The sequence below is a fragment of the Nematolebias whitei genome, chromosome 1 (genome assembly GCF_014905685.2).
Source record: "Nematolebias whitei isolate Nwh7 chromosome 1, NemWhi1, whole genome shotgun sequence".
Taxonomy (NCBI): Eukaryota; Metazoa; Chordata; class Actinopteri; order Cyprinodontiformes; family Rivulidae; genus Nematolebias; species Nematolebias whitei.
This window is the reverse complement of record NC_056498.1, coordinates 87,084,569-87,110,480: the sequence shown is the minus strand read 5'-3', so window position 1 is coordinate 87,110,480 and position 25,912 is coordinate 87,084,569. Positions and strand designations below refer to the sequence as shown.

Sequence of the window (25,912 nt, the reverse complement as noted above, 5' to 3'; positions counted from 1 at the left end):
GAAGAATACGCCACCAAAACTGTTTATAGTGGGGGTGGTGTGCTGCTGACCTCAACTCGGGATGTTGTGGGTCGGTGGGCAGAATACTTTGAAGACCTCCTCAATCCCACCGGCACATCTTCCACTGAGGAAGCAGAGCCTGGGAACTTTGGGTTGGGCTCTACAATATCATGTGCTGAGGTCATCGAGGTGGTTAAAAAGCTCCTTGGTGGCAGGGACCAGGGGTGGATGAGATGTGCCTAGAGTTCCTTAAGGCTCTGGATGTTGTGGGGTTGTGTTGGCTTACACAACTGAAATACTGCGTGGACATCGGGGGAAGTTCCCCTGGATTGGCAGACTGGGGTGGTGGTCCCCCTATTCAAAAAGGGGGACTGTAGAGTGTTTTCCAACTACAGGGGGATCATGCTCTTAAGCCTCCCTGGTAACGTCTATTCAGGGGTTCTGGAGAGGAGTGTCCATTGGATAGTCAAACCTTGGATTCAGGAGGAGCAGTGTGGTTTTCGTCCTGGTCATGGAACACTGGACCAGCTCTACACTCTCAGCAGGGTCCTGGAGGGTGAGTGGGAGTTTGCCTAATAGGTCTACATGTGCTTTGTGGACTTGGAGAAGGCGTTCGACCGCCTCCCTTGGGGAGCCCTGTGGGGGGTACTCTGGGATTATGGGGTACCAGGCACCTTGATATGGGCTGTTAGGTACTTGTATGACCGGTGTCAGAGCTTGGTCCGCATTGCCGACAGTAAGTCGGGCTTGTTCCCAGTGAGAGTTGGACTCTGCCAAGGCTGCCCTTTGTCACCAATTCTGCTCATAACTTTTATAGACAGAAATTCTAGGCGCAGCCAAGGTGTTGAGGGAATCCGTTTTGGAGGCCTTAGGATTGCTTCTTTGTATTTTTGCAGATGATGTAGTCCTATTGGCTTCATCAGGTCGTGATCTACAGCTTCTGCTGGAGCGGTTCGCAGCAGAGTGTGACGCGGCCGGGATGAGGATCAGTTCCTACAAATCCGAGGCCATGGTCTCGAGATGGAAAAGGGTAGAGTGCCCTCTCCGGGTCAGGGAGGAGGTCCTGCCCCAAGTGGAGGAGTTTAAGTATCTTGGGATCTTGTTCACGAATGAGGGAAAAATGGAGAGTGAGATCGATAGGCGGATAGGTGTAGCATCGGCAGTGAAGCGGGCGCTGTACAGGTCTATCGAGGTGAAGAGAGAGCCGAGTCAAAAGGCAAAGCTCTCAATTTACCGGTAGATCTACGTTCCTACCCTCATCTATAGTCATGAGCTTTGGGTTGTGACCGAAAGAACATGATCACGGATACAGGCGGCCGAAATGAGTTTTCTCCGCAGGGTGTCTGGGCTCTCCCTTAGAGAGAGGGTGAGAAGCTCAGTCATCCAGGAGGGACTCAGAGTAGAGCCACTGCTTCTACCCACCGAGAGGAGCCAGTTGAGGTGGCTGAGACATCTGGTTAGGATGCACCTGGACGCCTTCCTGGCGAGGTGTTCCGGGCATGTCTCACTGGGAGGAGACCCAGAGGAAGACCCAGGACACGCTGGAGGTACTACGTTTCTCAGCAGGCCTGTGAACGCCTTGGGATTTCCCTGGAGGAGCTGGCCCAAGTGGCTGGGGAGAGGGAAGTCTGGGCCTCCCTACTTAGGCTGCTATCCCCACAACCCGACCCCAGATAATCGGAAGAAAATGGATGAATGGATGGATGGATATTACACTGTTGTTTTCTATGCGAAGAGAGTAATTTAAAATAAAATAAAAAGTGAAAAGAAAGTATCAAAGCACTTCAGCAAATTCAACAGTGCTGATGTCATCAAACTAGACTAATATCAAAGCCTGATCTGACCTCAGACCGACCCATGAGTCTGCAGAATCAAACGACTAAATGTAACAAGCTTTAGGGTCAACACTTCTCAGAACCAGTGGAGGTCTACTGCAGCTTTGGAATGTCAGCAGATTTGTCCCTGTTAGGATCCATCCTGACCAAATGTCCTTCAGTATTCATTTCATTATCTGACTCACTGGGTCAGACGGTCACAGTAAGAGGATACAAATCAAACCACAAACATACTTTGAGCCAAAATAAGGAGCAGCATTGGCAGTGTCTCCGCTCCACAGTAATGTTTCCCAGAAATTCATGAATGTCAGACAAAAGCAGATCAAAAAGCTTTTACAGTCCAGAGAGAATTAAAGTAAGAGGTGACAGACTGAAAACCACAAACCTACTGCATCTGTAGGTCTTTTAGGCAGGAACGTCTTTCTTTTAGTGGAGTCCAAAAACAAGTGACATGAATTGATCACAACTTAATTAAACTCTGACAAACGAAGAGGAGAATAAAGCTTGTTCATGCACAACCACAATTAAAAATGCTGAATGATTTTAAACCACAAATTTTGAGGAGAACACTTACAGAAATGTGAAGGATTGAGATACAGGTCCTTCTCAAAAAATTAGCATATTGTGATAAAGGTCATTATTTTCCATAATGTAATGATAAAAATGAAACTTTCATATATTTCAGATTCATTGCACACCAACTGAAATATTTCAGGTCTTTAATTGTTTTAATACTGATGATTATGGCATACAGCTCATGAAAACCCAAAATGCCTGTCCCAAAAAATTAGCTTATTTCATCCCACCAATGAAAGACAAGTGTTTTTAATACAAAAAACGCCAACCTTCAAATAATCATGTTCAGTTATGCACTCAATACTTGGTCGGGAATCCTTTTGCATGAATGACTGCTTCAGTGCGGCGTGGCATGGAGGCAATCAGCCTGTGGCACTGCTGAGGTGTTATGGAGGCCCAGGATCCTTCGATAGCGGCCTTAAGCTCATCCAAAGTGTTGGGTCTTACGTCTCTGAACTTTCTCTTCACAATATCCCACAGGTTCTCTATGGGGTTCAGGTCAGGAGAGTTGGCAGGCCAATTGAGCACAGTAATACCATGGTCAGTAAACCATTTACCAGTGGTTTTGGCACTGTGAGCAGGTGCCAGGTCGTGCTGAAAAACGAAATCTTCATCTACATAAAGCTTTTCAGCAGATGGAAGCATGAAGTGCTCCAAAATCTCCTGATAGCTAGCTGCATTGACCCTGCCCTTGATAAAACACAGTGGACCAACACCAGCAGCTGACATGGCACCCCAGACCATCACTGACTGTGGGTGCTTCACACTGGACTTCTGGCATTTTGGCATTTCCTTCTCCCCAGTCTTCCTCCAGACTCTGGCACCTTGATTTCCGAATGACATGCAAAATTTGCTTTCATCCGAAAAAAGTACTTTGGACCACTGAGCAACAGTCCAGTGCTGCTTCTCTGTAGGCCAGATCAGGCGCTTCTGCCGCTGTTTCTGGTTCAAAAGTGGCTTGACCTGGGGAATGCGGCACCTGTAGCCCATTTCCTGCACACGCCTGTGCACGGTGGCTCTGGATGTTTCTACTCCAGACTCAGTCCACTGCTTTCGCAGGTCTCCCAAGTTCTGGAATCGGCCCTTCTCCACAATCCTCCTCAGGGTCCGGTCACCTCTTCTTGTTGTGCAGCGTTTTCTGCCACACTTTTACCTTCCCACAGACTTCCCACTGAGGTGCCTTGATACAGCACTCTGGGAACAGCCTATTCGTTCAGCAATTTCTTTCTGTGTCTTACCCTCTTGCTTGAGGGTGTCAATGATGGCCTTCTGGACAGCAGTCAGGTCGGCAGTCTTACCCATGATTGCGGTTTTGAGTAATGAACAAGGCTGGGAGTTTTTAAAAGCCTCAGGAACCTTTTGCAGGTGTTTAGAGTTACGTCGTTGATTCAGATGGTTAGGTTAATAGCTTGTTTAGAGAACCTTTTCATGATATGCTAATTTTTTGGGACAGGCATTTTGGGTTTTCATGAGCTGTATGCCATAATCATCAGTATTAAAACAATTAAAGACCTGAAATATTTCAGTTGGTGTGCAATGAATCTGAAATATATGAAAGTTTCATTTTTATCATTACATTATGGAAAATAATGACCTTTATCACAATATGCTATTTTTTTAGAAGGACCTGTACATTACACTGAAATACACCCGTTTGACTAATGTGGCAAAAATACTTTTTTAAACACAAAGTTCAGAGTAAGATCACTATAAAATTCAAAACTGAAGTCCTCCTGAACTCCTTTAAGATTGACAAAAGAATATCCAATAAAACCTTTTAGGGATGAATATAATAGTGTTTTCTGTTAAAGCACAAACTGAACGTCACAGAGGTTTATCGTGCTCGTTTCCTAGAGAATGAAATGTAATAGCCCTTAAAGAATTATAACTTGGCAGCCATAAAACAATGCTGGGATTGTTTTATGTAACAAAACAAAGACTTAAAAGTGCTCATTTTCATTGCTTTTCTCAAAACAACTTTAATTTTTATATCTGAAACAATTTTTGATAATAATATGAACTTTCTCACCATCTAGTGGGGTCACATGGTACTCTGGTGTTTTTGTTAGAACTTTTGGATGGAGAAAAAGAAATCTGTTAAAAAATATCTGACACAGTCTAAATGACTCCTTAGTGCTTACGTCTAGTTGAGAACTTGATAAAAATTGTTGTATTTATCTCACAGCCATTATCAAAAATAAGAAATCATGGATTAATAGAAGAGCAAAAGAATTGAACCAACTGTTGAATCGACCTGTAATCATTTTACTGAAAGAAAACTTTTCTTAGTTCCCTTCCAATTAATCACTGTGAGGGTACTCTCAGTAAAAAATATATTTTCTGATAAATTTGTTTACTTGGTGTAAAAAAAAAATTCCTGAATTTGTTTTCAAATTTTTTATATTGCAGGAATTTTATACTCAATAAGAAATGGTCATAAAATGGGCAAATGGCACACTAATGTGTCCATTAATAAAGTAGGAAGCCCCACCCCCCCACATCACATTCTGTGGAGCTGAAGCTTTAGTACCTTTCTCAGTGCGCAGCCTCTTGAACGAATCGGTCTTTGAAAGACCAGGGTCTGAGATAATCTTGGAGCCCAGTTTGACTGTCAGGTTGATCGACTGGTAGCCCTGTGGCAGTTTACGGTCATACAGGAGCGTCAGCAGCTGAGCCAGGGTCATCTCCGGTGGGAGGGGCTGACCTAGAGGGACGCATTGGAGAAAACAAACAGTAAAGTCAGTAATGAGCTGTGGCTGCTTCAGGATGAACACCTCTGAGTATTTGTGTGTGGTACCTGGAAGAAGCTTGTGGTAGAGGTGGAAGACAGGCACACTGATGGTTTTTGCTGAAGGGTCCACACTAGACGAAGCAGTCAGTTTGTCACTCATGACACGACCCCTTCTCGAAGGAGGTCGGGGAGGTGTTGAAAGAGCCCGTTTGGACTGAGACTTCAGACCTGATTGCAGAGATGGATGGATCAGTTTGTCGTATTGACCATAGCACAAGCTAACATTAGCTTTTACAGAAACCCTTTTCAGAAATAAGAGGAAACATTACTATTATTAATCTGCTGGGAGTTAAGCCTGTCACGATAACAAATTTTGCTGGGCGATTAATTGTCTCAGAAATTATTGCAATAAACGATAATATTGTTTGAAATCTGACAATAATTAGTAATTATTGTCAGATTTAAGAGAAAATGTTTGTTAATTTGTTTTGAGTGTTTTGAGTTGTTTTGACCTTTTTTCAACCACCGGACAGCAGTACAAGACTATCAGAACTGAAGGATGGATAGTGAGGGAGTGAGCAGCGTGTCTAAGAAAAATGGGAGGGAGGCCACTTGATGTTACATGGGCTCTATCTCTTCGGTTCTCAAAATGGCGGACGCTCGGTGTGGTGTGAGCGCTTTAGCATAGCATTTTTCACACAAAGCTTTTAATTAAAAAAAATAATCAGTAAACAAGTTCTCAACTTCTTTTTGCAGAGAAAAACTATTTACACAAAGGCACGGGTTTCAACTGTGAATTTTGGAGCTTCAAAAAGACGAGTTTTTTTTCCCCCTGAGGTCGGCCTGTTAGCTTAGCTCGTAGCTTAGCTTCTCAGCTTAGTAGCAGAAAGAGACATGATGAAATGATAAAGACAATAAATGAAAATGAGGTTGATAATTTTTATTTATCATGCAATTAGTTGATTTATTGTTTATTGCAACAGGCCTAGTGGGAGTTCCTCCCAGAATGAAAGGTCCGATGAAAACAAAAGAACCAAAAGGCAGCGTGATGTTTAAAGTTTGCATGTTAGGCAGTAGATGTAGTGAGTTACAAGCAGACATGCAGCATGAAGTCATGATGCTGCAGTTTACCTGCAGCATCATGACTACAACGTTGCTCTCCTTCTGTTGTTTTAATACGAGCTGATTGTTCGAGTTGTCTCACTTTACTGTGGTTCCAGTCAATTAAATACCAATAAAACAGACTGAAAATTTGTTAAAAATTCAACCTGATGTCTGGATGTTGTTCTGCTCTAAACATTGTGCTGAGTGATAATATTAGAATTTCTGGATGCCTGCAAAAGATCTCTTTACCTAGACTCTCTGCAACGAGTCCCCCTTCACCCCACACCCCTCTCTCATGTCACATAACACCCGCAGGAGGAGCAGCCAAAATACCAGCTTTGTCAGTGGTTTTGTTCTGTTGCAACCATAGTTTGAACTTTGTAATCCTTTAAAAATTTAACAATGATGAAAGAAACAAAACTGGGATCACTTGAGGGCTTTTGGTAAGATATTTAAAAAAAAAAAAAAACCGCATCTAACAATAAAAATACTATGGCAACAGGCAAAAGTACTCCTAACACCAGCTGCTGAGAGCAAAATAAATGAGTCACTTTTTAAAATGTAATTGTGTAAACCTTTGAATTTGTATATATTAATGACTTTTTAAAATTCAAGGATCTTTGCCCATCCTTAATGGCAAGACATGCATGAATATACAGGTCTAAACTGCAAGACAAATCATATTCAATCTACAACTTTAATAAACACCTAAAATTAAATGTTTCTGACACAGAACTCACCAAGTAACTAACATGTGATAGAACGATTAGGAGAATAGATGTGCTTGTGTTTTTGTTGTTCTTATGGGAACAACAAGCAGTCAGAACCTCCTTTCAATCTGTAGCTCCAAACTGGTTTTTATGGTTGGGACCTGAATGTAATGTTAGGGGTTCATCTTAGTACCTGTGGCCACAACAACACTGTAGTTATCCTGAAAACCGCTGTCTGCCTTCATCTTCTCCTTCTCTTCATGATTCTTCTTCTCCTTGTCTTCCTTCTGCTCATTGATCAGCTTGGCTGTGATGCTGGGTGTGTCTGTATGGATAGAGGAAAAAAAGGTGAGTCACAGAGACTCGCACACAATCCCATAATAGTAGTGATGTATCAGGTTTTCTATCAGCTGTTCAAGGTCTCCAGGGGTTAGCCATTAATCATGTACACAGCTCGCTAAAAGCTAACAGGTAATGTTGGGAGCTGCAGCATCAGTGAGGGCGACCTTGATGACCGGAGGACGTCCCATGAAATAAACCATGTCTGAACAGGACCCAAAGATGGCTGACAGCTTTGCAGTTCTACAGAGATTTTAAAAAGCTGTTCAACAAAAGTAATTTCACATCAGCCTGTTAAATGTAGGCAAGTCAAAATATGCAGGATGAACTTGTACAGATTTGACTTTCATTGAAAATTGTGTCTTCCAAACTAATGTCACACTGAAAAAAATAGGCAGTTTTGTTGCCAGCACAGCTTGTAAATATTTTTTTTAGAGACAGCATTATTTTAAAATAGTAAAGTGTCTTCTGCTCAATGACCCAAAGCTGTGGGTGCTACTGAAAATAGCAAACAGCCAACTTGGTCTTTTTATAATAAGAAGTGTTTTTTGGTAACTCCCCTTGTTACGCTGTGACACTCTGCTGACTGACAGCTCACAGCAACATGTAGGAGGGAGGAGGGCTTCTTTGAGCTCCAAATGACCAGAGGGAAACTCACACCATCTCAGACATCTCATTAAATTTAATTTTAAAACATCAGGATGAGGTGAACCTAAAATTTTGTGATTTTTTTTTTTAATTATGATGTTTAAAAAGAGGAAACAGACCACGTCTAATCCAAAGAACACCATTTAGTTCAGGCAGAATTTGGTCCAGACATGGTTCTTGTAATGTATTTGATTGGCAACTGATTGATTTATATCAAAATCCAAAAAGAGCAGTGGCAGATAAGAAACCAAAACATAAATCAGTAAGCTAAACAAATGTTAGTTTAAAAATGTTTCTCTTAGCTAACTGCTGGTCTGCTAAGCAGAACAAGATGAAAAAAGAAAATCAGCTGTTTGTGTTCGTAGGTCCAGTCCTCACAACACCTTGATATGGGCTGGGTCATTCACGATAATACTGGGAAAAAAACTTGCTCATGAAAATAAATTATATCATTATTTGCTATTTTCATGGTGTAAATACGTCAGTGTTTCCCCTACCATAATACAAGCGGGGTGCCCTGCCCTGTTAACAGAACAGAGCGCCCTCTACCAAACCAAACTACGCACCCCCCCCCCCCCCCCACACACACACACACACACACACACACCTGTCGATATTGGCATAACACTAAGCTAGCCGCGCGCAATACTAGCTAGCTAAAAAGCTAAAGGCATCGTTCATGCTGCCTCTTCCCACACGCTGAACACCCAGCGTGACAATCAGAGAAATGAAATTCCTGCAGGAACAGAGGAAGCTGAAACACCAACAAGCTTCAGGGTCAGATGAAACACCTTGTCACAAGTTTTGGAAGTTATAGCTCATTTAAAGGAACCATGTTTTTTGTTGTAGGTTACAGTTGTGCTCAACAGATCTTAAGTTTTCATTTCTTTTTTTTTGAGAACTGCACCTGCACTTTAGTTTTTGTGGTGGATTTTGTTGATCTATATTTTGTGCAGACTTTTTCAGGTCGTTTTCACACCAGATAGTCCGGTAGACTCGGTTCGGTTCGAGACCAATATTCATGACCTTTTGTTTACATTTGAGCTGGTGCGTTTGCATTCACACTGCACTGTGCAGTCGAGTCAACCTGTTCAACCAACCTATTCCCCCGCTTGCATGTGGGGGCGTTGCATCAAGAACTACTGAAAGAAACGACACAAAAACCTCTGAAGACACGTCTTCTTCTGTAAATAAAAATAAAAACGAAGTGGCATCAAGTTTTAGCAGTTTTAGGAGTTATATTTTGTCATTTTTTAAAAATGAACTTAGCATGAGCAGAAGATGAGACAGAAGACCATGGAGAATATTGTTTTTCACACAAAGCAGCTGACGGCTCCATATAAGGTCAGAGAAATGCGTGTTTGTTTGTCCTGCAGAGCGGGGCTCGGTCTGTTTACATTCACACTGTACTCGAACCGTGCTGGAGTTCGCTTCTACCGGACCGAGACCTAGGTTTTAGCCCGGGCCAGTGTTCGCCTTTTTGTTCCGTGACAGAGTTTGATGGCGCGTTCACACCTCCCTAAACGAACCGGACTTTCTAGGAAAACGAGCTAGAGTTCGATTAAAGTGGACTAAACAGGGCTGGTGTGAATGCACCCTCAATCTAAATAACAGAAGAATCTTTTTTATTTTTATACATTTATACTTTGAGACTGAATACTTTCCTAAATAAAGTAATTGCAGTAATATCCTGATGCATGCTCAATAATCCAGGTAGAAAAATCTAAAAAAGTTAAATCTGGTCCTCTGGACATTCAAAAAAAAACAAGACTGAGGAAGTCTCTCGGATGAGAGACGAAACGTTTCTACATTTTTTTTGTTGATTTGCTTTGTTTTGTTTTTTTTGAATGTCCAGAGGACCAGATTTAACTTTTTTAGATAATTGCAGTAATATTAACTTTTTTGATTTTTAGTTTTTATATAATACTGCAAAGCAACATGTTAAGTTAATTTTATCAAATGAATAACTATGATTTCTGTTGTTTTTTTTGTTATATCACAAATGTTATCGTTATCATCAGAATGCTTTGAAATATAACAATATTCTATTTGAGCCATATCGCTTACCCCTACCTGCTCGGTAAAAAGCCAAGAGCTCATAACAGTAACATTTTCTGCATGAGCACATACCAGATACTCGGTCCAGGACTTCAGCCAGTGTGGTGGAGATTGGCAGATGGAGAGTGCGGTATTTGTGACCTGCTCCGTACATGGGATGCTGGATCATATGGCTTGTGGCATTGATACGTCCTTTATACAACTGAAAAAACAAGACAGGTTTTGGCTTAAGTAAAAATAATTTCAGTAACTAACGGAACTTTCCCTTGTTTCAGATTCAGATTCTTTCCCAAATCATTATGAATCAATGGAGGTTACTGCACCTTATATCCAACTTATGACGGCCTCAGCAAATGTAACAGGAAATAAGATGGATTTGTCTGAATTTTAGGCACATACAGTAGTCCCTCGTTCATCGCTGGGGTTTGCGTACCCTGCCCACCCCCCACAATAAGCAAAAATATTGCAAAGTACTAATAGTAGTAAAAGTAGTAAGTAGTAGTTTTAGTTTATTAAAAAAATGTATACACACATACATACATACATACATATATATATATATATACATATATATGTGTGTGTGTGTGTGTGTGTATATATATAAAGGCATTTTAAACCCTTGCCACACTCTTGCAATATTTTAAACAATGTTCTAAACTCTGAACGCTCTAAAAGATCCTGCCAGCCTCTCGGTCACGTGCCCACTTCTCTGCTGGGAAGCTCCTCCACAGCTGTGGTCTGAACAAAGCTGCAGCAGGTGCTAAATAATAATTTAAAGTAATTTATTTTAAATAAAAAATCCATGCCAATCGTGCGGCTCATCCATCAATCAGCCAACTGTGTGTCATGTCCAATCAAATTTTGAAAAACCGTGACAGAGCAAGTCTGTGAAAGTCAAACCATGAAGTAGCGAGGGACTACTGTACATTGTTTTCTTGCTGAGTAAACAGGTCTAAGTTCAGTCTTAGAAGCCCAGAAATATAACCCATATAAAATGAAAATATTGAAATATCAAAGCAGATGGATTAGATTTAATAATCTTTGTGCATCAATGTTTACATTTTTGAGAATTAACCCATGTGTGTAAAACAAAGGGGAGTAGAATGACGACATGAATCAGTCTGATAGGGACAGTCTGTGGACAACGAGGCTACCGCTTCATATTACTGTGATGCCCCCTTGTGGTCACACCTGCTGGACCTGCTGATTCTGAACAACAAAAAACTTTTCTTAGTTAAAACACTGGCTATCAAATAAAGTTAGCAACAGAAAATTTTAAAAATACAATGTATATTAATCTGAAGGCAAAGAAAAATGAGAAGCTGCTGCAGGAAATTGGTTTGGCAAACTGCTCTTTTGAATTTCCATCTAACTAAATCATTTATGGGAACATTTGAGAACAGAAGGAGTTTACCAACCGGACAGGGAGACTGGAGGAAGACTGTGACCTTCTCATCCTCCAGCATGAGCTGTAGAAAAAGTCTTCGAATAAAGCCCGAGATGTTTCTGGAGATCGGTACATTCCCTCGCTGAGGAGCAGACTGGAAGAGCTCACAAAGAACCTGCAGCCAGAAGAACAAAATCAGACAGAAAAACCTCACGGGGAAATTAAAAGCATAATGAGCTGTTAATGATTTTTCTGCATCAGAGAGGAAACAATCTAACACTATTAATAAAAATATATAGATTTGAAAAAATAAATAAATGCTAACTTAAAATATTGACTTGAAGTATATGAACTGTCATAAAGTGTGTAAAAACAAAGGAGTGGTATTATTTAATTAGGTTTTTTTTTAGCAAAGTTCACTAGCTGGAAACAGAAGCTGAAAGATGAAGGAGCAGACGTGACAAACACTTCAGCAGGAAAACACTGCAGTGAAGTTTTAACTGTCCCAGAATTAATCCAACATAAATGTTTAACGTGTGACTCGTTACTTAACAGATCCATGTGAATCTTGTGTTTATAAAATAACTGAGATTTTTAAAAAGTAGACCTGAGCCATGAGCCGCTGATTGTTGGGGTGGCAGGAGATGCACTGGAGGAAAAAGGCCACAGTGGCGTTCTCCAGAGCGGTCCTCTGCTGTGTGGTGAGGCCTCCTGACTCCCCAGAAGACAGCAGGGAGAAGCGGGAGCCTGAATGCTGGGCCTGAGGGGGAGGAGGTCCTGCAGCTGATCCAGAGCTCAATGGCTGACCTCCAGTATTTGCACTAGTGCTGGTGCTGGCACTGGAGTGGCAGAGCAGGAAGAGCAGTGCGGTCCACAGTGGGTACACTTCAGGTCCTCCCAGCCAGTCTTTCATGGTGTGACTGTTGCCAACTTCTGTGAGGAACCGCAGCACTGGGGCGGCCAGGTCTGCAGCCAGAGGCGGCCGACTCTGTGAGGAAGAGGAGGGTGAGTGGTAGTGGTGATGGTGGTGCCGCCTGTCTGCTTGAGCAGCAGGCAGAGGGAGGTCAGCACTGACCAGGAGGCTGACACAGAACTGAACAAGGCTGCGGACCAGCAGTGAAGGCAGACCAGAGTCCAGCAGCTGCTCTATCGCTCCAGGAGACTGGGAAGCAGCTGACAATGTGGTCAGCTGGGACTCTGACAGACTAACGGGAGGTCTTGCATGCTTGGAGTCATCTGTAAGTCCTGTGGCATTTGCATTGGCATCGTGCTGTTTTTTTCCATCGTCGGTCATGGCAAGGCGGCGTTGCTGGGCTTGAGAGTGCGTGGCGCTGGGAACTGAGACAATGCCCATCCAGGACATGAGCAAGGCGAAGTAGCTGGGGTGGATATGACAGGTGGAGCACAGCAGGCTGTCCACAGCCTTCTTCAGTACTATGTTGGATGGCAGTGACATGGACCAACTATAAAGTTGCCTGGATGAAAAAAAGACGGAACAGTATCAGTGGTAACGTCAGAACAAGAGCTGTGAGATCCTGCTGGGATGATGCAATGACTGACTCAAAGAGCTCTCTGTTGAGAAGAGCAGGGAGGTCGTAATCAACTGGCAGCTCGTAGCTGTGCCACAGGATGGCTGCCACACAGTGGAGATGGGAAGGAGACGGCATGAGGAGGCCATATTCCCTCAAAGAAGCAGAGGAGCCAGAACCAGAGAAACCCATAAAAGCGCTCATCTTATGGGCAGCCACTCGAGAGGAGTCATGGACCCACTGCAGAAGAGCCTGGATCCTAGAAGGTTAAAGGTCAGAACTGTGATAAATAAATGGTAAATGGGCTGTACTTATACACCTTTCTATCTTATCAAGACACTAAGCTATTTACAACACAATCTGTGCCTCATTTATCCATTCACACAGCACTCTACTAGATCTATACAGAGAATAATCAGTGATTTATCACATTCATACACTGATGGAGGCAATCAGGTGTTCAGTGTCTTGCCCAGGGACACTTCAGCATGTGACTGCTGGTGGAATCAAACCCCCAACTCTCCCATTGGAGGACGACCGCTCTAACCACTCAGCCACAGCCTCCCCATGATGAAATAATTCATCACAAGAACCATTGCTTAGCTTAAGCTGTGTAACAGTTTAATTAAAATGTGAAGATGGTAAAAGATGATGAGGATTGTCTAATGATACTGAATATCAGAGAAACAATTCTTTCTTATTTGCTGGGTATTTTTGTAAGAAAACTGAAATGGGGACAAAGTTAAGATTAAAACATACCGGTCTTTGGTCCCTGAATCCTGTGTGGTCCCCAGCTGGTACAGAATATCAATAGTGGAGTCGGAGGAGAGACCGTTGAGCCTCCCGAACAGCAGAGGACTGTTCAGATCTTCAAGACAAAATACACACGTGTTTTAAGTTCCAGTGGCTCAAACTTTTTTTTTTTCAAACTGATTTCCTTTGGATTTCTCACTATGTGCATTCAATTCATAAGTATGTTTTTAAGATTTCTCTTTAGATTTGCTATCTGTTAACCAAGAGCAAAGGGTCGCATGCAAATTTGAGTCCAGACTCAGTCGAAAGCTTCAGGAAATTAACTCTAAACAAGAAATTTTTAGGGGGCTTGTGTTCAAATGAGATCATGTGGCCATATCAAAAGTAACGTCATGGTGCAAGTAAACAATATACATGAAGGTTTTGCATCATTGGTGATGATAGAAAGGGACTGCTTCCCTGTTCTGGATCTGAATCTGCTTGAAATACACACAAATATATATACAAAGTACACGGTTCAAAAACATTCTCACAGAATACAAACAGTGGCGTCATCTCTGACTTCACTGTTTGTACATAAAAATAATATATTTGGCATTTATCTTGGATTTGGAAGTCTGGGTTTGGAGCGTTTTAGGTACAGTTGAGGTATGAGAAACTTTTTTCCCTGCAATTCAACAGTGAACAAAATACGGGACAGAATGTTTGTTTTTCCCATTAAGAATAAATTCTTTGTTAAAAAGTTTTTTCCCAAATAAGTTTAAAAATAAATAATCAGACAACTATTAAAATCCATATGTAGAAACCTTTACCTGACAGGTACTGTTCTGGATTCAGATTAGCAGGTTTTAATCTGTAGCAGACCCCATTTTCTAGAGTTGCTCTGCCAGATGTGTGTGTGTGTTTATCTTTTAGCGGGTGTGATGTTGCACACAGTGACCGTTCAGTAACAGGACATTTGGATGTGCAGATCATTTAAATGTGTAATGCTGTGACTCACTGGCAGGGTCGGTGCCAGAGGCGGCACAGTTTCTCAACAAAATGTCTATGAGTTTCAGTCCAATCTTTGTGGACTGCAGGCCTATCTTGACCAGCACTGCCTCGATGTTGGGGGAGTGCATGCCACAGTAAGGTGACATGAGCAGTGCAGCACAGGTCTGGAGCAGATTGGCTGTGGGTGCTGCAGCACTGGCCATCATGGCTTCCAGGTCACTGACGTGGGTCAGGCAGTGGTGGAGAAGACGAAGCCACCCGATGCTGTGTGCAGAGAAGAAGCAGGTCAGAAAAAGAGCCCACGAGTATGTTATCAATCAGAAAACAATACCAGTACCTGGTTTTGGACACTTGGTCCTCAGAAGGCAGAAAGGGGTTGTTGACTGTTGCTGAGGATGTGTTTCCAAATGCCGTCAGACCCAAGAGTTTGATCTGAGAAAGACCCAAAGAGCTGGCATCTCGAGGCCGGTGCAGCCTCAGGCAAACAGCAGATGCAACCTCTGCTTTCACCAACTGGATCTTTATGTATGTTAATCCACTGGTGATGACTGGAGTGGAGAGCGGCAACATGTTGACCCCATCTGCGCTGATCTCCACTGACACTGAGGACGGGCAAGCTGGGTGGTAGAAGTAATGAACAAGGTAAATCCATTTTTACAAGAACTATACATAGTTTTCCATATCAAGATGGAGTAAAGTGTGTTTTAAGCAGCAATTTATATATTACATTAGGGTTACTGCTAACCCTAACCCTTACACACACACACATACATATAAATACATATATACATACATACACACTGCATATGTATATATACATCAAATGTAACACTTTGATTACTAAACTGTTACTTACTGGCCAGAGAAGCAAGGTGTGGCTGAATGTGGACTTCTTTCAGCAGCACAGCAGCTGGAAGGTGGATGGTAAGATCACACCACGCCTCCTCAGGCAGGAAGATGTAGGACCAGGCTGCTGAGCGCGCCCGACGATGGGGTGGGGTGGCCTGAAGGAGAACCTCTGCTGGCTGTGCTGTGGGGCTGCTGGATGTGATTGTACCTGAAGAAACGACACAGTGGAAACAAGATAAGGTTGCAAATACTAAACCTCTACAAATATCCATCCATCCAACCGTTATTTCCTGTTTGTTCTGAAGTCGGGTCACTGGGGCAGCGGGCTTTAGTAGGAAGGCCCAGACATGTCTTTTCACAGCCACCTCTTCTAGGAGGATTCCAAGGTGTTTCCAGGCTAGCTGAAAGACATCCGTCTCTCCAGCATGTCCTGGGTTTTCCTGGACTTCTCCCAGTTGGACATGCCAATAAAACCTCCCTAGGGAGGCACTCAGGGAGCATCCTTACCAGGAACTCCAATCACTTCAACTGGCTCCTCCACATTGAGAGGAGCCAGTTGAGGTAATTGGAGTTTCTGGTAAGGATGCTCTCTGGGTAGGCAGCTCCACTCCAAGTCTCTCTCAGATAACTGAAACTCTCAATTTATCTCTAAGGGAGAGTCCAGCTACCCTGCAGAGAAAACTCATTTTAACTGCCTGTATCCACAATTTATTTATTTATTTACTTATTTATTTCATTCATTTCAGTTCCATTAAAAAAAAAACACACAAATACAATTTAGATAATTTAAAAAAATAAACATAAAATGAAAGGAAGCAGAAGAAGAAAAAAATTCTTATCAAATCTGCTCCTTCTTTAACAGATCAATTTAACTATCAATTCAAACAAAAGGTCAATCACAATATTGCAACAACGTAGATAACTCAAACAGATTTTACATTTAAAATAATTAGACAAACAGTTGTTTATATTTTTCCAACAAAATAGTTTTTATCTTTTTCTTAAATGTAAAAATTGACTTCTCCATTTTTGCATCATCCTCCAAATTATTCCATAAACCTATTCCATGTATGGTCGTAGAGCGTCCCTTCAAACTGGTTCTGTACTTAGGTTTTACAAAGATCTCTGATCCCTTTAGATTATAACCACTCGTCCTTTTTACAAAATATGTTTGAATGTTTGATGGCAGCAAACAATTATGGGCCTTAAACATAAGTAAAAGAATATTATAATCCACCAAATCATAAAACTTAAGTAATTTCAATTGACTAAACAGAACATTAGAAGGATGACAATAACTCTTTCTTGTTATAATTCTTACTGCTCTTTTTTGCAGAATAAATATAGGCCTTGTTGTGGATTTACATGCTGTACCCCAAACATTGGCACAATAAGTAAAATGTGGGACTACAATTGTATTATAAAGTAAATGTAAAGCTTCATTATTTAACAAGTCCCTTACTCTATATAATACTGCACTGGACTTTGATATTTTAGTTTTTACAAAATTTATATGTTGTTTCCATGATAGTTTATCATCAATGATTACGCCCAGAAACTTTACTTCATTTACTCTACATATTTTAATGCCATCAATTTTGAAACAAAAATCCAAAGTTATCTTTTTTTTTTACTAAATACCATAAAATTAGTTTTATCAATATTCAATGATAACTTATTTGATTTAAACCAATCCTGTATTTTTACAAATTCCTTGTTTATCAACTCAATTAATTGTTCCATATCTTTACCCAGACAGAAAAAAGTAGTGTCATCAGCAAACAAAACACATTTGAAGATATCAGATACTTCAATTAAGTCATTTACATATAATATAAACAATTTAGGTCCAAGTATTGAACCTTGTGGTACACCACATGGAGTTCTGCACAAATTAGATTTTACTTCATCTATTTGAACAAACTGTCTTCTATCTCTCAAATAACTGCTTATCCACTGCAAAGCAGGACCTCTAATACCATAATGATTCAATTTATCAAGCAGAATGGTGTGATCGATTGTGTCAAATGCTTTTTTTAAGTCCACAAATATACTTATGCAATGTTGTTTTTGATCAACCGCTGTAGTAATTTGTTCTATCAACTCCATGAGAGCCAAAGATGTTGAACAGTTTGACCTAAAACCATATTGATTATTACTTAAAATATTATTTTTCTCAAGAAATTTATCTAATCTAGTCATAAACAATTTTTCAAGAATTTTAGAGAACTGTGGTAATAGAGATATAGGCCTATAATTACAAAATGTACATTTGTCACCATTTTTAAAAAGAGGAACTACCTTAGCAACCTTCATTCTATCTGGGAAAATTCCTTTTGAAAATGATAAATTACAGATGTAATGGCTCAATCACATAACTCATTATTTCCTTTACAACCACCATATCCATATTTTCACAATCCTTTGATCTTTTATCAGCAAATTTTTTGACAACTTTCATTATTTCCTCCTTATCTGTTCCACTCAAGAACATACTGTCAACACAACCATTTCTTAAATAACTTAAATTTTTTTCCACTTTAGGAATCGAAGCTGCTAGACAAGACCCAACATTTGCAAAATAATTATTAAATCCATTGACAATCTCATCATTTTCATAGATTTCCACATCGTTTTCCACAAAATGTTGTGAAAGTCCCGTTCTCTCTTTATGCTTTTTTAAAACAGTATTCATTACTCTCCATGTTGTGCGCATATCACCTTTACATTCATGCAATGATTTACTATAGTATTCCCTCTTGTGTTTCCTTATGATACTAACTAATTTGTTTTTGTATTTTTTGTATTTCTCTTCAGCCTCCTTGGTTCTTGATTTCAAAAAACACGAATACAAATGATTCTTTTTTTTACATGCATTTCTTAATCCTTTGGTCATCCATGGATAATCCACTTTGTTTTTCTTAGTGTAATTCATTTGCATACAATGTTTATAATAGATGACCTCTAGAATTGTCATAAATTCATCATAAGATTTATTCACATCATTTATGTACACATTATCCCATTTTTGATGTTCCAACTCAGCTGTTAATTTGTCTAATGCTTTTTTTGACGTGTTAATTTTTTTGTTTTTTCTTGTAGTTGTTTTAATTATACCATTTTCTTTCTTGTAAATAGTGAAGACTGGTAGGTGATCACTAAGATCAGTCTTCAAGATGCCACTCAGCATATCACCGTCTGTTACATTTGTGAAAATATTATCAATTATAGTAGCACTTTGAGTTGTAATTCTTGTAGGATTTGATATTAATGGACAAAGATTTAGACTATACATTGCATTTATGAATATACTTATGTTGTTTGAATCAGTGATATTTCCTAGGTCAATATTGAAGTCTCCACATAGAAAATTTTTTTTATTTTTACTTTTTTCTAATAATTCCAATAGTTTATCAGTGAATAGCTCAATATTTGAGGATGGCGATCGAGATACACAACTTATTATGATGTTCTTTGTATTATTTTTTATTATTTCTATTGTTATCATTTCCAACATATCTTCCACCATTATTGACATTTCGCTTATCAATTTGCATTTGATTTCATTGTCTATAAATATAGCCACTCCACCTCCTCTTTTGTTTTTTCTGTTCATATGATGTAACTTATACCCTTCAATGAAAGCATTATTCATATTTTCATCGTTTAACCATGTCTCAGATAATGTTATTATTTTGAAAGTCTTTGATTATTTCAGTCACTACCCCAGTTTGTGACCATAGGTGAAGGCAGGAACATAGACCGACCAGTAAACAGAGAATACATTTAATTTTTTTTTTTTTATAAAAAAAAAAAAAAAAGGTCACATTCACAGGCAAGCTGATCCGTGCATTCGTCTTGACGGATTTGTCCACAGCAGATTTGTACAAATGTATTTGAACATTTGTATGGCAGAATATTCCTACTCGTGTGTTTTGAAATGTGTAGATTTGATGAACTATTTATGCATTTGTGTCTCGCTGTGTGCATTTGTAAAAATTGTGGTACACTTGTGGATCTTATTGTACACATAAATGTTGTTGTACGCTAAGCTGCACTAATCATGTGTCAGTCTCACACTCCATTCTTCCTTCACACAAGAACAAAAACAAATAATACTTCAGAAACGTCAAGAAATTTAAGAACCTAAAGGAGCAAAGTTGTGCAGTCCCTCTGCATTGTCTGGCTCTGAAGTCATCACTCTGGCTTTAAGGTTCCCATCTGCAGTCTTTCCAGGACCTGAATCCAAGAACTTCATGATGGTGGACACCATACTGCGTGCTGTGTTCACAATGGCTCTGGTGCTCGTTACCATGTTATTACAAATCAACTGTACACCACCTGAAGAGAGAAAAGAAAGGTTCTTATTTAAATCTGTGCACCTCTGCTTTTAAACTAACATAAGGAAAATACTTAAATAGGTTGGCAGCACTGGAGTGGGTTTCTGGGTAAGACTTACTGTAAAATAAGTCATATCTTACACATTAAACATGAGGGGTGTTTAAACAGGCTCAGTTTGAAAAAATAAAAATGACTGAGCGGACAAGCTAAAAGATGAGTAAATACAGATAAGACCATAGTAGATCACTGCCACCATGACCTCCTTAAACTACCTAATCTCAAACGTTTTCTTTTGGTCTATACAAATAATTTTGTAAACTTTATTACTGCTGTCAATTTTTCATTATGTGGTTATTTACAAGGAATTTTATGATTATATACAAGTGTAAATAGCAGGAGTTGTTTAAAAAAGTTGTATCTGTTTTGGAAGTGAGTCCATTCAAACCATGTCAACAAGCTCAAATGGCCGTTTGAGCAGACCCACTTCTAAAGTACATTACTGTAATCCAAAATTCAACAATTCTTTTATGTAAATGTTAATTTTGTCTGCTAGAGATGACACCTGGATGATACCTCTCACAGCAGCTGCCGTTATTTGAACTTCAAACAATCAGTGAATTCTATATAAATAAATGTGTAAAGTGATGGCAGTGTGAAGGTTTATGAAATCTGACTCATGAACCACAATGACATCTTTGGGACTGGAGCTGTTTAACGATGGCAGCAGTCCACTTGGTCCTTGCTGCATTACAACTAACTTATCTCGTCAGTTCTGTGAAATGTTGAAATGTAAACTCCGTCTTCACACTGAAGTTGTTCAAAGAGATATCTACAACAGGTTAAGATATTAAATATTTAAATTAAAAACACACTAAAAATGGCTAAAATACTATGTATCACTTTAAGTTGCAGTCAATTTCAAATGTACTTGTAAAACAATATTCTAATTATGGTAATTCTTTAGAATATGAATCATGACAAAAAAAAGTCCCAATTTTAATTTTTAAAAAGTTTATGCCTTTAGTCAGCCTCCCCACCATCACAGACATCTACACCTCCAGATGCAGGAAGAGAGCCACCGGCATCATGAAGGACCCCACTCACCCAGCACACACACTTTTTGCCCGGCTCCCCTCAGAAAGGAGGTTGAGGAGCATTAAGTGTAGAAACACTACTCTGAGGATCAGCTTCTACCCTGAAGCTGTTAGAATCTCTAACCAGAATAATCACTATGAAAAACCACATCATGTTGCTGCTGACCTGTTTCATGTTGCTGCTGATCTGTTTCATGTTGCTGCTGGTCTGTTTCATGTTGCTGTGTTCATGTGTGCTCATCTGCTCACACAGACTCATGTTCGTGCTGCTGTTCAGCATACTGTTTTTGTATTAGTGGTTAGCGTATTTTTAGTTAAAGTTTTTCTTAGTTCATATTTTGGATCTTATTACTGGTCGGTTTTTTTTTTTTTTTTTTTTTTTACATTTTATACTTTTGTTGGATGTAACTGGGACCCTGTGTACAAAATGTTATTCCACCACATGTACCACATGTGGTGGAATGACAAAGAACCTTGAATCCTTGATTACTACCCTATTCAACATGTGTGTGCCGCTACCTTTCATGTTTACAGCAACAAAAACGTTGCAACAAAAGTTTTACAAGACTTTTGCTTTTGTTCAGAATGAGAATATATGCCAATATATAAATACAGCACACTATTTTGGAATTTAAATAGATGATAAATTAAAGTGATTTCTGAGTGTACACCCACCCATATCGTGAAAAGCCTTCAGAGCTTCACTGGTGTCCAGTACTCGGAGGATAAACCACAGAAGTGGTTCAGACAGCTGGCAGGTGGACAGAGACCCCTACAAAACACAGTTACACAATAGTTGACACTGTTCCATCTTTTTCTTTCTAAAGAAATGTGTCAGTAAGGTCTACTGATTTTTACCTGTCTACCCATGTAACCGCAGGCCATGTATGTGAGGATGGGCTGTAACATGACCTGGACTGAGCTGGCCCTCTTGCTCAGAGTGGTGAGGATGGTGAAGAGGCCATCGCCCACTGAGATAGCATCCAGACCACCGTGGAAGTTCTCGTGTTTGGTAAGGTGGAGACCACTGGCACCTAGAGGTCACACACAGGTGTGAAGAAATATTGATTTATCCTGATAATTACTTTATATCTTCCTTAATATTTACAGATAATTCTGTATTTTTGAACTCCATGCCCCCCATTGTATGAAAATTATTTAATTCAAAATCATACAAGTTAAGTAAAACATGTCTTACCTATGATCATGGCCATGGCACTACTGTTGCACTGACCCAGTGCGGACAGGATCTGGCTCATTATTTGCTGATTGGCCAGCACTAAGTCAGCCACACCTGCAGCAGGACCATGACTGGAAGTGGATCCACCAGCCACGCTTTCCTTGCTGCCACAGACCTTCTCTTCGTCCGACACGCTGCTATCAGCTGTCCCGCTGCCGACCGGCGGCAGTCGTCCACTGAACTCCCTGTCTCCAGACAGAGGGAGCTGCACCAACACATTGACCAGTTTTAGAAGGTTGAACATCAGCTGGTCGCGAGTGGTTTCTCCGCAGACAGCCTTAATGTCTCCTGGTCGGATGATGTTGGCGAATAGACCCCCAAAGCAGGCACGGGCACCCACTGAACTGTCCGAGCCGCTGCGGGAGACCACCTTGTCTGAGCAGGTGATGTAGTGATGAACCAGGAACGTGATAGACTCAATGACAGAGGAAATAGTAGCCACTGACACCACTTCAAAGTTTTGCTCCAACGTAAACTCCAGGAGCTTCACCTGAGCGTCCAGTGGACCCTGACCAGACTGGAATGGACCCCTGATGAATCAGAAAATCAGTGTTTACTCATCCTACCTTCTATTATTCCTGTCAAAACACCTGACTCTACTATCACATACTAACAACTATTTACAGTTACCTCTCAGTTGACAGGATGTGCATGAGTTTGAGCAGGAACTCGCTAAACATCTGGGGACAGGTGGAGGACAGGTGGACCTGCAGCCGGCTTAGAAACTCATGCATAGCCTGGGTAGCAGTGGGTCCCACCTGAGAGCTGTGCTGGCTTGTTCCGTTGGTGCTGCTGCTGGACAGAAAGCGTACCAGCACATGAACCATGTTGGGGTCGGAGACCATCTGTTGAGCTGTGTTCTCCTGAGAGCTCATCCCACTGCTGGTTGCTGCAAGTTTAAGCACACATCACAGACAAAATCACTCAGCCTCACAAATCAACCCAAGAAGTGGTGGATGTGGTGCAGCGGTACGTAGTAAAGAACACTAGAGTTGTGTTATGACACTGGAATAGGAACTCTACTGTGACTGAAAAGATCAGAAAATAAACCAAAGAGAAAATATTTTAGAAAATTCTCTCTTTTCAATTTAAAAAGTACTCCAGTAAATTAAATCATAAATGTGGTGGATGGCTGGCAAGGTGGTTACAAAGCAGATACAATTAGTGTTTTTCTTTTACATTTTATTGTTAGATGTAACTGGGACCCTGTGTACATAATTTCGTTCCACCACATGTACCACACGTAGTGCAAATGACAAAGAATCTCAATGTGGGCAAGGAAACAATGTGCACTTTCTAAAGTACAGTTTTGAAAGCTGTATACAGGAAATAAATAAAAAGGCCAAAATCTGCCCAAAATATGACAAACATTTCCTGCCCTGAGAGAGATCTACACTGCTTAATATCAATGAAAAGCTTCACACATTATACAGAGCTTAACCAATCCTGTCTATAAACTCACTTCTTATTAAACGTGAACATTAATGTGTATGTTTGAACCAGAGTTTATGAGATTTGGCTCAGATATTGTGTCTTTAACACGTCATGTGAGACTTGTTGCTGGCAGGTCATGTGGATTTTGCTGTGTGTATATTATAAAACAACAACACTAACCAGCAGCTGGCATGTTAGTCATGAGAGTGAGCGAGTGTAGCACCAGACACCAGGTCCTCAAGGAAGTGTTGGGGTACCACGCCAGCACAGACAGGAAACTGCTGATGGATGCTGAATGTACAGACAGAGGCAGGAATAAGTACAAAACAGAGCAACTTCACAAAGTAAAGTTTGACAGGTCCACATCAGTAGCCCGTACCTTGGTTGAGTGGGATGGTGGGCACTCGGCTGGCATTAAACAGGAAAATATCTGATCCACTTTCTTCACTGCCACCAGAACACGTGTTGAGGCTGAGTGTTAACCACAGCTGCAGCAACGACTCGAGCTGGGGGAGAAGGAAGCATTTTCAACATTCTTCCTTTATGCTTTTATTTTGTTCACAGAACTGTCGTTTAACTTACTACAACAGTTTAGTTTGGCAGTTTTACAAGTTTTTTCTTCAAATGATACAAAATGTTTTGTTGTTTCTTTATGGTTTCTTCCTTTGTTAAAGAGAGTCCCAGTAGCTATGTTTACATGCACAAAATGCTTTGATAGGATTGAAATGTATTCGGATTAATTAATCCAAATGTATCGTTTACATGGGCACAATTCGATCACGACGAGCATTTACATGCAGCGGGTTTTTATTCTGAACAGCAGTACTGACATGAGCGGAATGGTAAACTCTCCTTAAAAAAAACACAGAAGAAGTTCTACTTCCCTGATGAACATAAACACACTTGAGCGCCCAAAATGGACCCGCAACAGGTTTTAATGACGGTGGAGACGTTACTGCACTCCCTGATTGAGCTACAGGTGATACAGATTATTTTGAGCTCTTTCAAAGTTTCTAGTAGAAATGTTGTGTCGCTCACTGACCAGTTTTACTTCCCTGACATGCTAATGTTATTAGCATCTAGCCAGGTGGAAATGACACGGGTCAAACATGCGCAGTCAGGTCAGTTTTTCCAAGAGAGGGAAAAAAAAAAGATCAGATTAAGTGTTTAAATGCACACCATTCAGATTATGAATCAGCATAAACCACCGGTCTCATTCTGATAAATTATTTTGGATTAAGCTGAATCAGCTCAGAATAATCTGAATGGGGCGTTTACATGATGCATTTTTATTCTGAATGGCCATTTAATCCGATTACTTATGTCCATGTAAACATAGTCAGTAATTCAGCATAACATATTTTAATTAAGCTCTACTGAATGTATTTAATTGATCTTAAAATAAAATTACAAAACAAAAAGCAGTAAGCTTGGAGTTTGTGCAAATCAGGTCATCGGATGTGAGGGAGCTGACCTGTACATGGTGGACCTGCAGCATGGAGAAAAGCTTGTTGAAGCACGAACTCAGAATAGGGATGGAGGAGGGCTGGACCATCAGGCTGCCAACTGGAGAAGAGCCCCCACAGTGGAGAGCTCGGAGCAGGGAGTCATCAGTTCCATTGGAGGGCTGGTTTACTGGAAGTCATAATTTAGTTTGACTGTCATCAGTTTCAAGATTCTTTATCGTCATACCATATACCCTTTCACATTACTAATTAAACTATGTTTCAAGATCCTGGGGATTAATAGGTAACAAAACAGAAGAAAAAAACAACAACTAAAAAACAAGAAACAAGCTAAATCAAATGACAAGTAGCAAAGAAGAAATATAAAGCACCACAACAGTAAAAAGAGGCATGACAGAACTGTGGAAAGTAACAGATGTGCCCAAGTCTGAAACTGTACAATGGATGCACTGATAGAAGCAGTGCTATAGGGCTCCGTCAGGAAGCAGAAGCCTCGTTGTTTTAGGCAGAAGCTGTTTCTCAATGTGCTCGTCAGGCACCTGATGCTCCACAGCCTCCTACGTGAGGAGGGGGGAACAATGACTGTGTTTGTCAGGTGGGTGGACTAGTTTTTTACTTGAAACTCCAACAAACTAAAATTTGAGAACTGTAGCACAGTAGGAGCAGCTTGTTGGAATAAGATCATAGTATTTATTGGCCTTTATTTAATTATTTGTTAACCTTTATTTAACCAGGCAAATCCCATTGAGATCACAGATCTCTTTTGCAAGGGACTTTAATCTTCGCAGACTTTTTCTACAGGTACACCTTGTTGGAAGATTTTCT

The 25,912-nt window shown here is 40.5% G+C and overlaps 1 protein-coding gene across 1 annotated transcript in view; it reads right to left on the bottom strand.

The window, feature by feature from the left end:
* birc6 (baculoviral IAP repeat containing 6) overlaps window positions 1–25,912 on the bottom strand; it is a 223,932-nt gene that overhangs the window by 114,095 nt on the left and 83,925 nt on the right. Inside the window, exons 41-59 of the mRNA XM_037681007.1 lie at window positions 25,096–25,256; window positions 24,001–24,127; window positions 23,802–23,912; window positions 22,818–23,076; window positions 22,146–22,717; window positions 21,806–21,981; window positions 21,623–21,719; window positions 19,659–19,853; window positions 15,520–15,720; window positions 15,001–15,280; window positions 14,671–14,927; window positions 13,677–13,785; window positions 12,949–13,176; window positions 11,996–12,863; window positions 11,420–11,563; window positions 10,074–10,203; window positions 7,150–7,281; window positions 5,209–5,370; window positions 4,942–5,115 (exon numbers count right to left, since the gene is read on the bottom strand). Of these exons, the coding sequence (XP_037536935.1) occupies window positions 4,942–5,115; window positions 5,209–5,370; window positions 7,150–7,281; window positions 10,074–10,203; window positions 11,420–11,563; window positions 11,996–12,863; window positions 12,949–13,176; window positions 13,677–13,785; window positions 14,671–14,927; window positions 15,001–15,280; window positions 15,520–15,720; window positions 19,659–19,853; window positions 21,623–21,719; window positions 21,806–21,981; window positions 22,146–22,717; window positions 22,818–23,076; window positions 23,802–23,912; window positions 24,001–24,127; window positions 25,096–25,256 (4,383 nt within the window). The remainder of the gene's footprint in view (window positions 1–4,941; window positions 5,116–5,208; window positions 5,371–7,149; window positions 7,282–10,073; window positions 10,204–11,419; window positions 11,564–11,995; window positions 12,864–12,948; window positions 13,177–13,676; window positions 13,786–14,670; window positions 14,928–15,000; window positions 15,281–15,519; window positions 15,721–19,658; window positions 19,854–21,622; window positions 21,720–21,805; window positions 21,982–22,145; window positions 22,718–22,817; window positions 23,077–23,801; window positions 23,913–24,000; window positions 24,128–25,095; window positions 25,257–25,912) is intronic.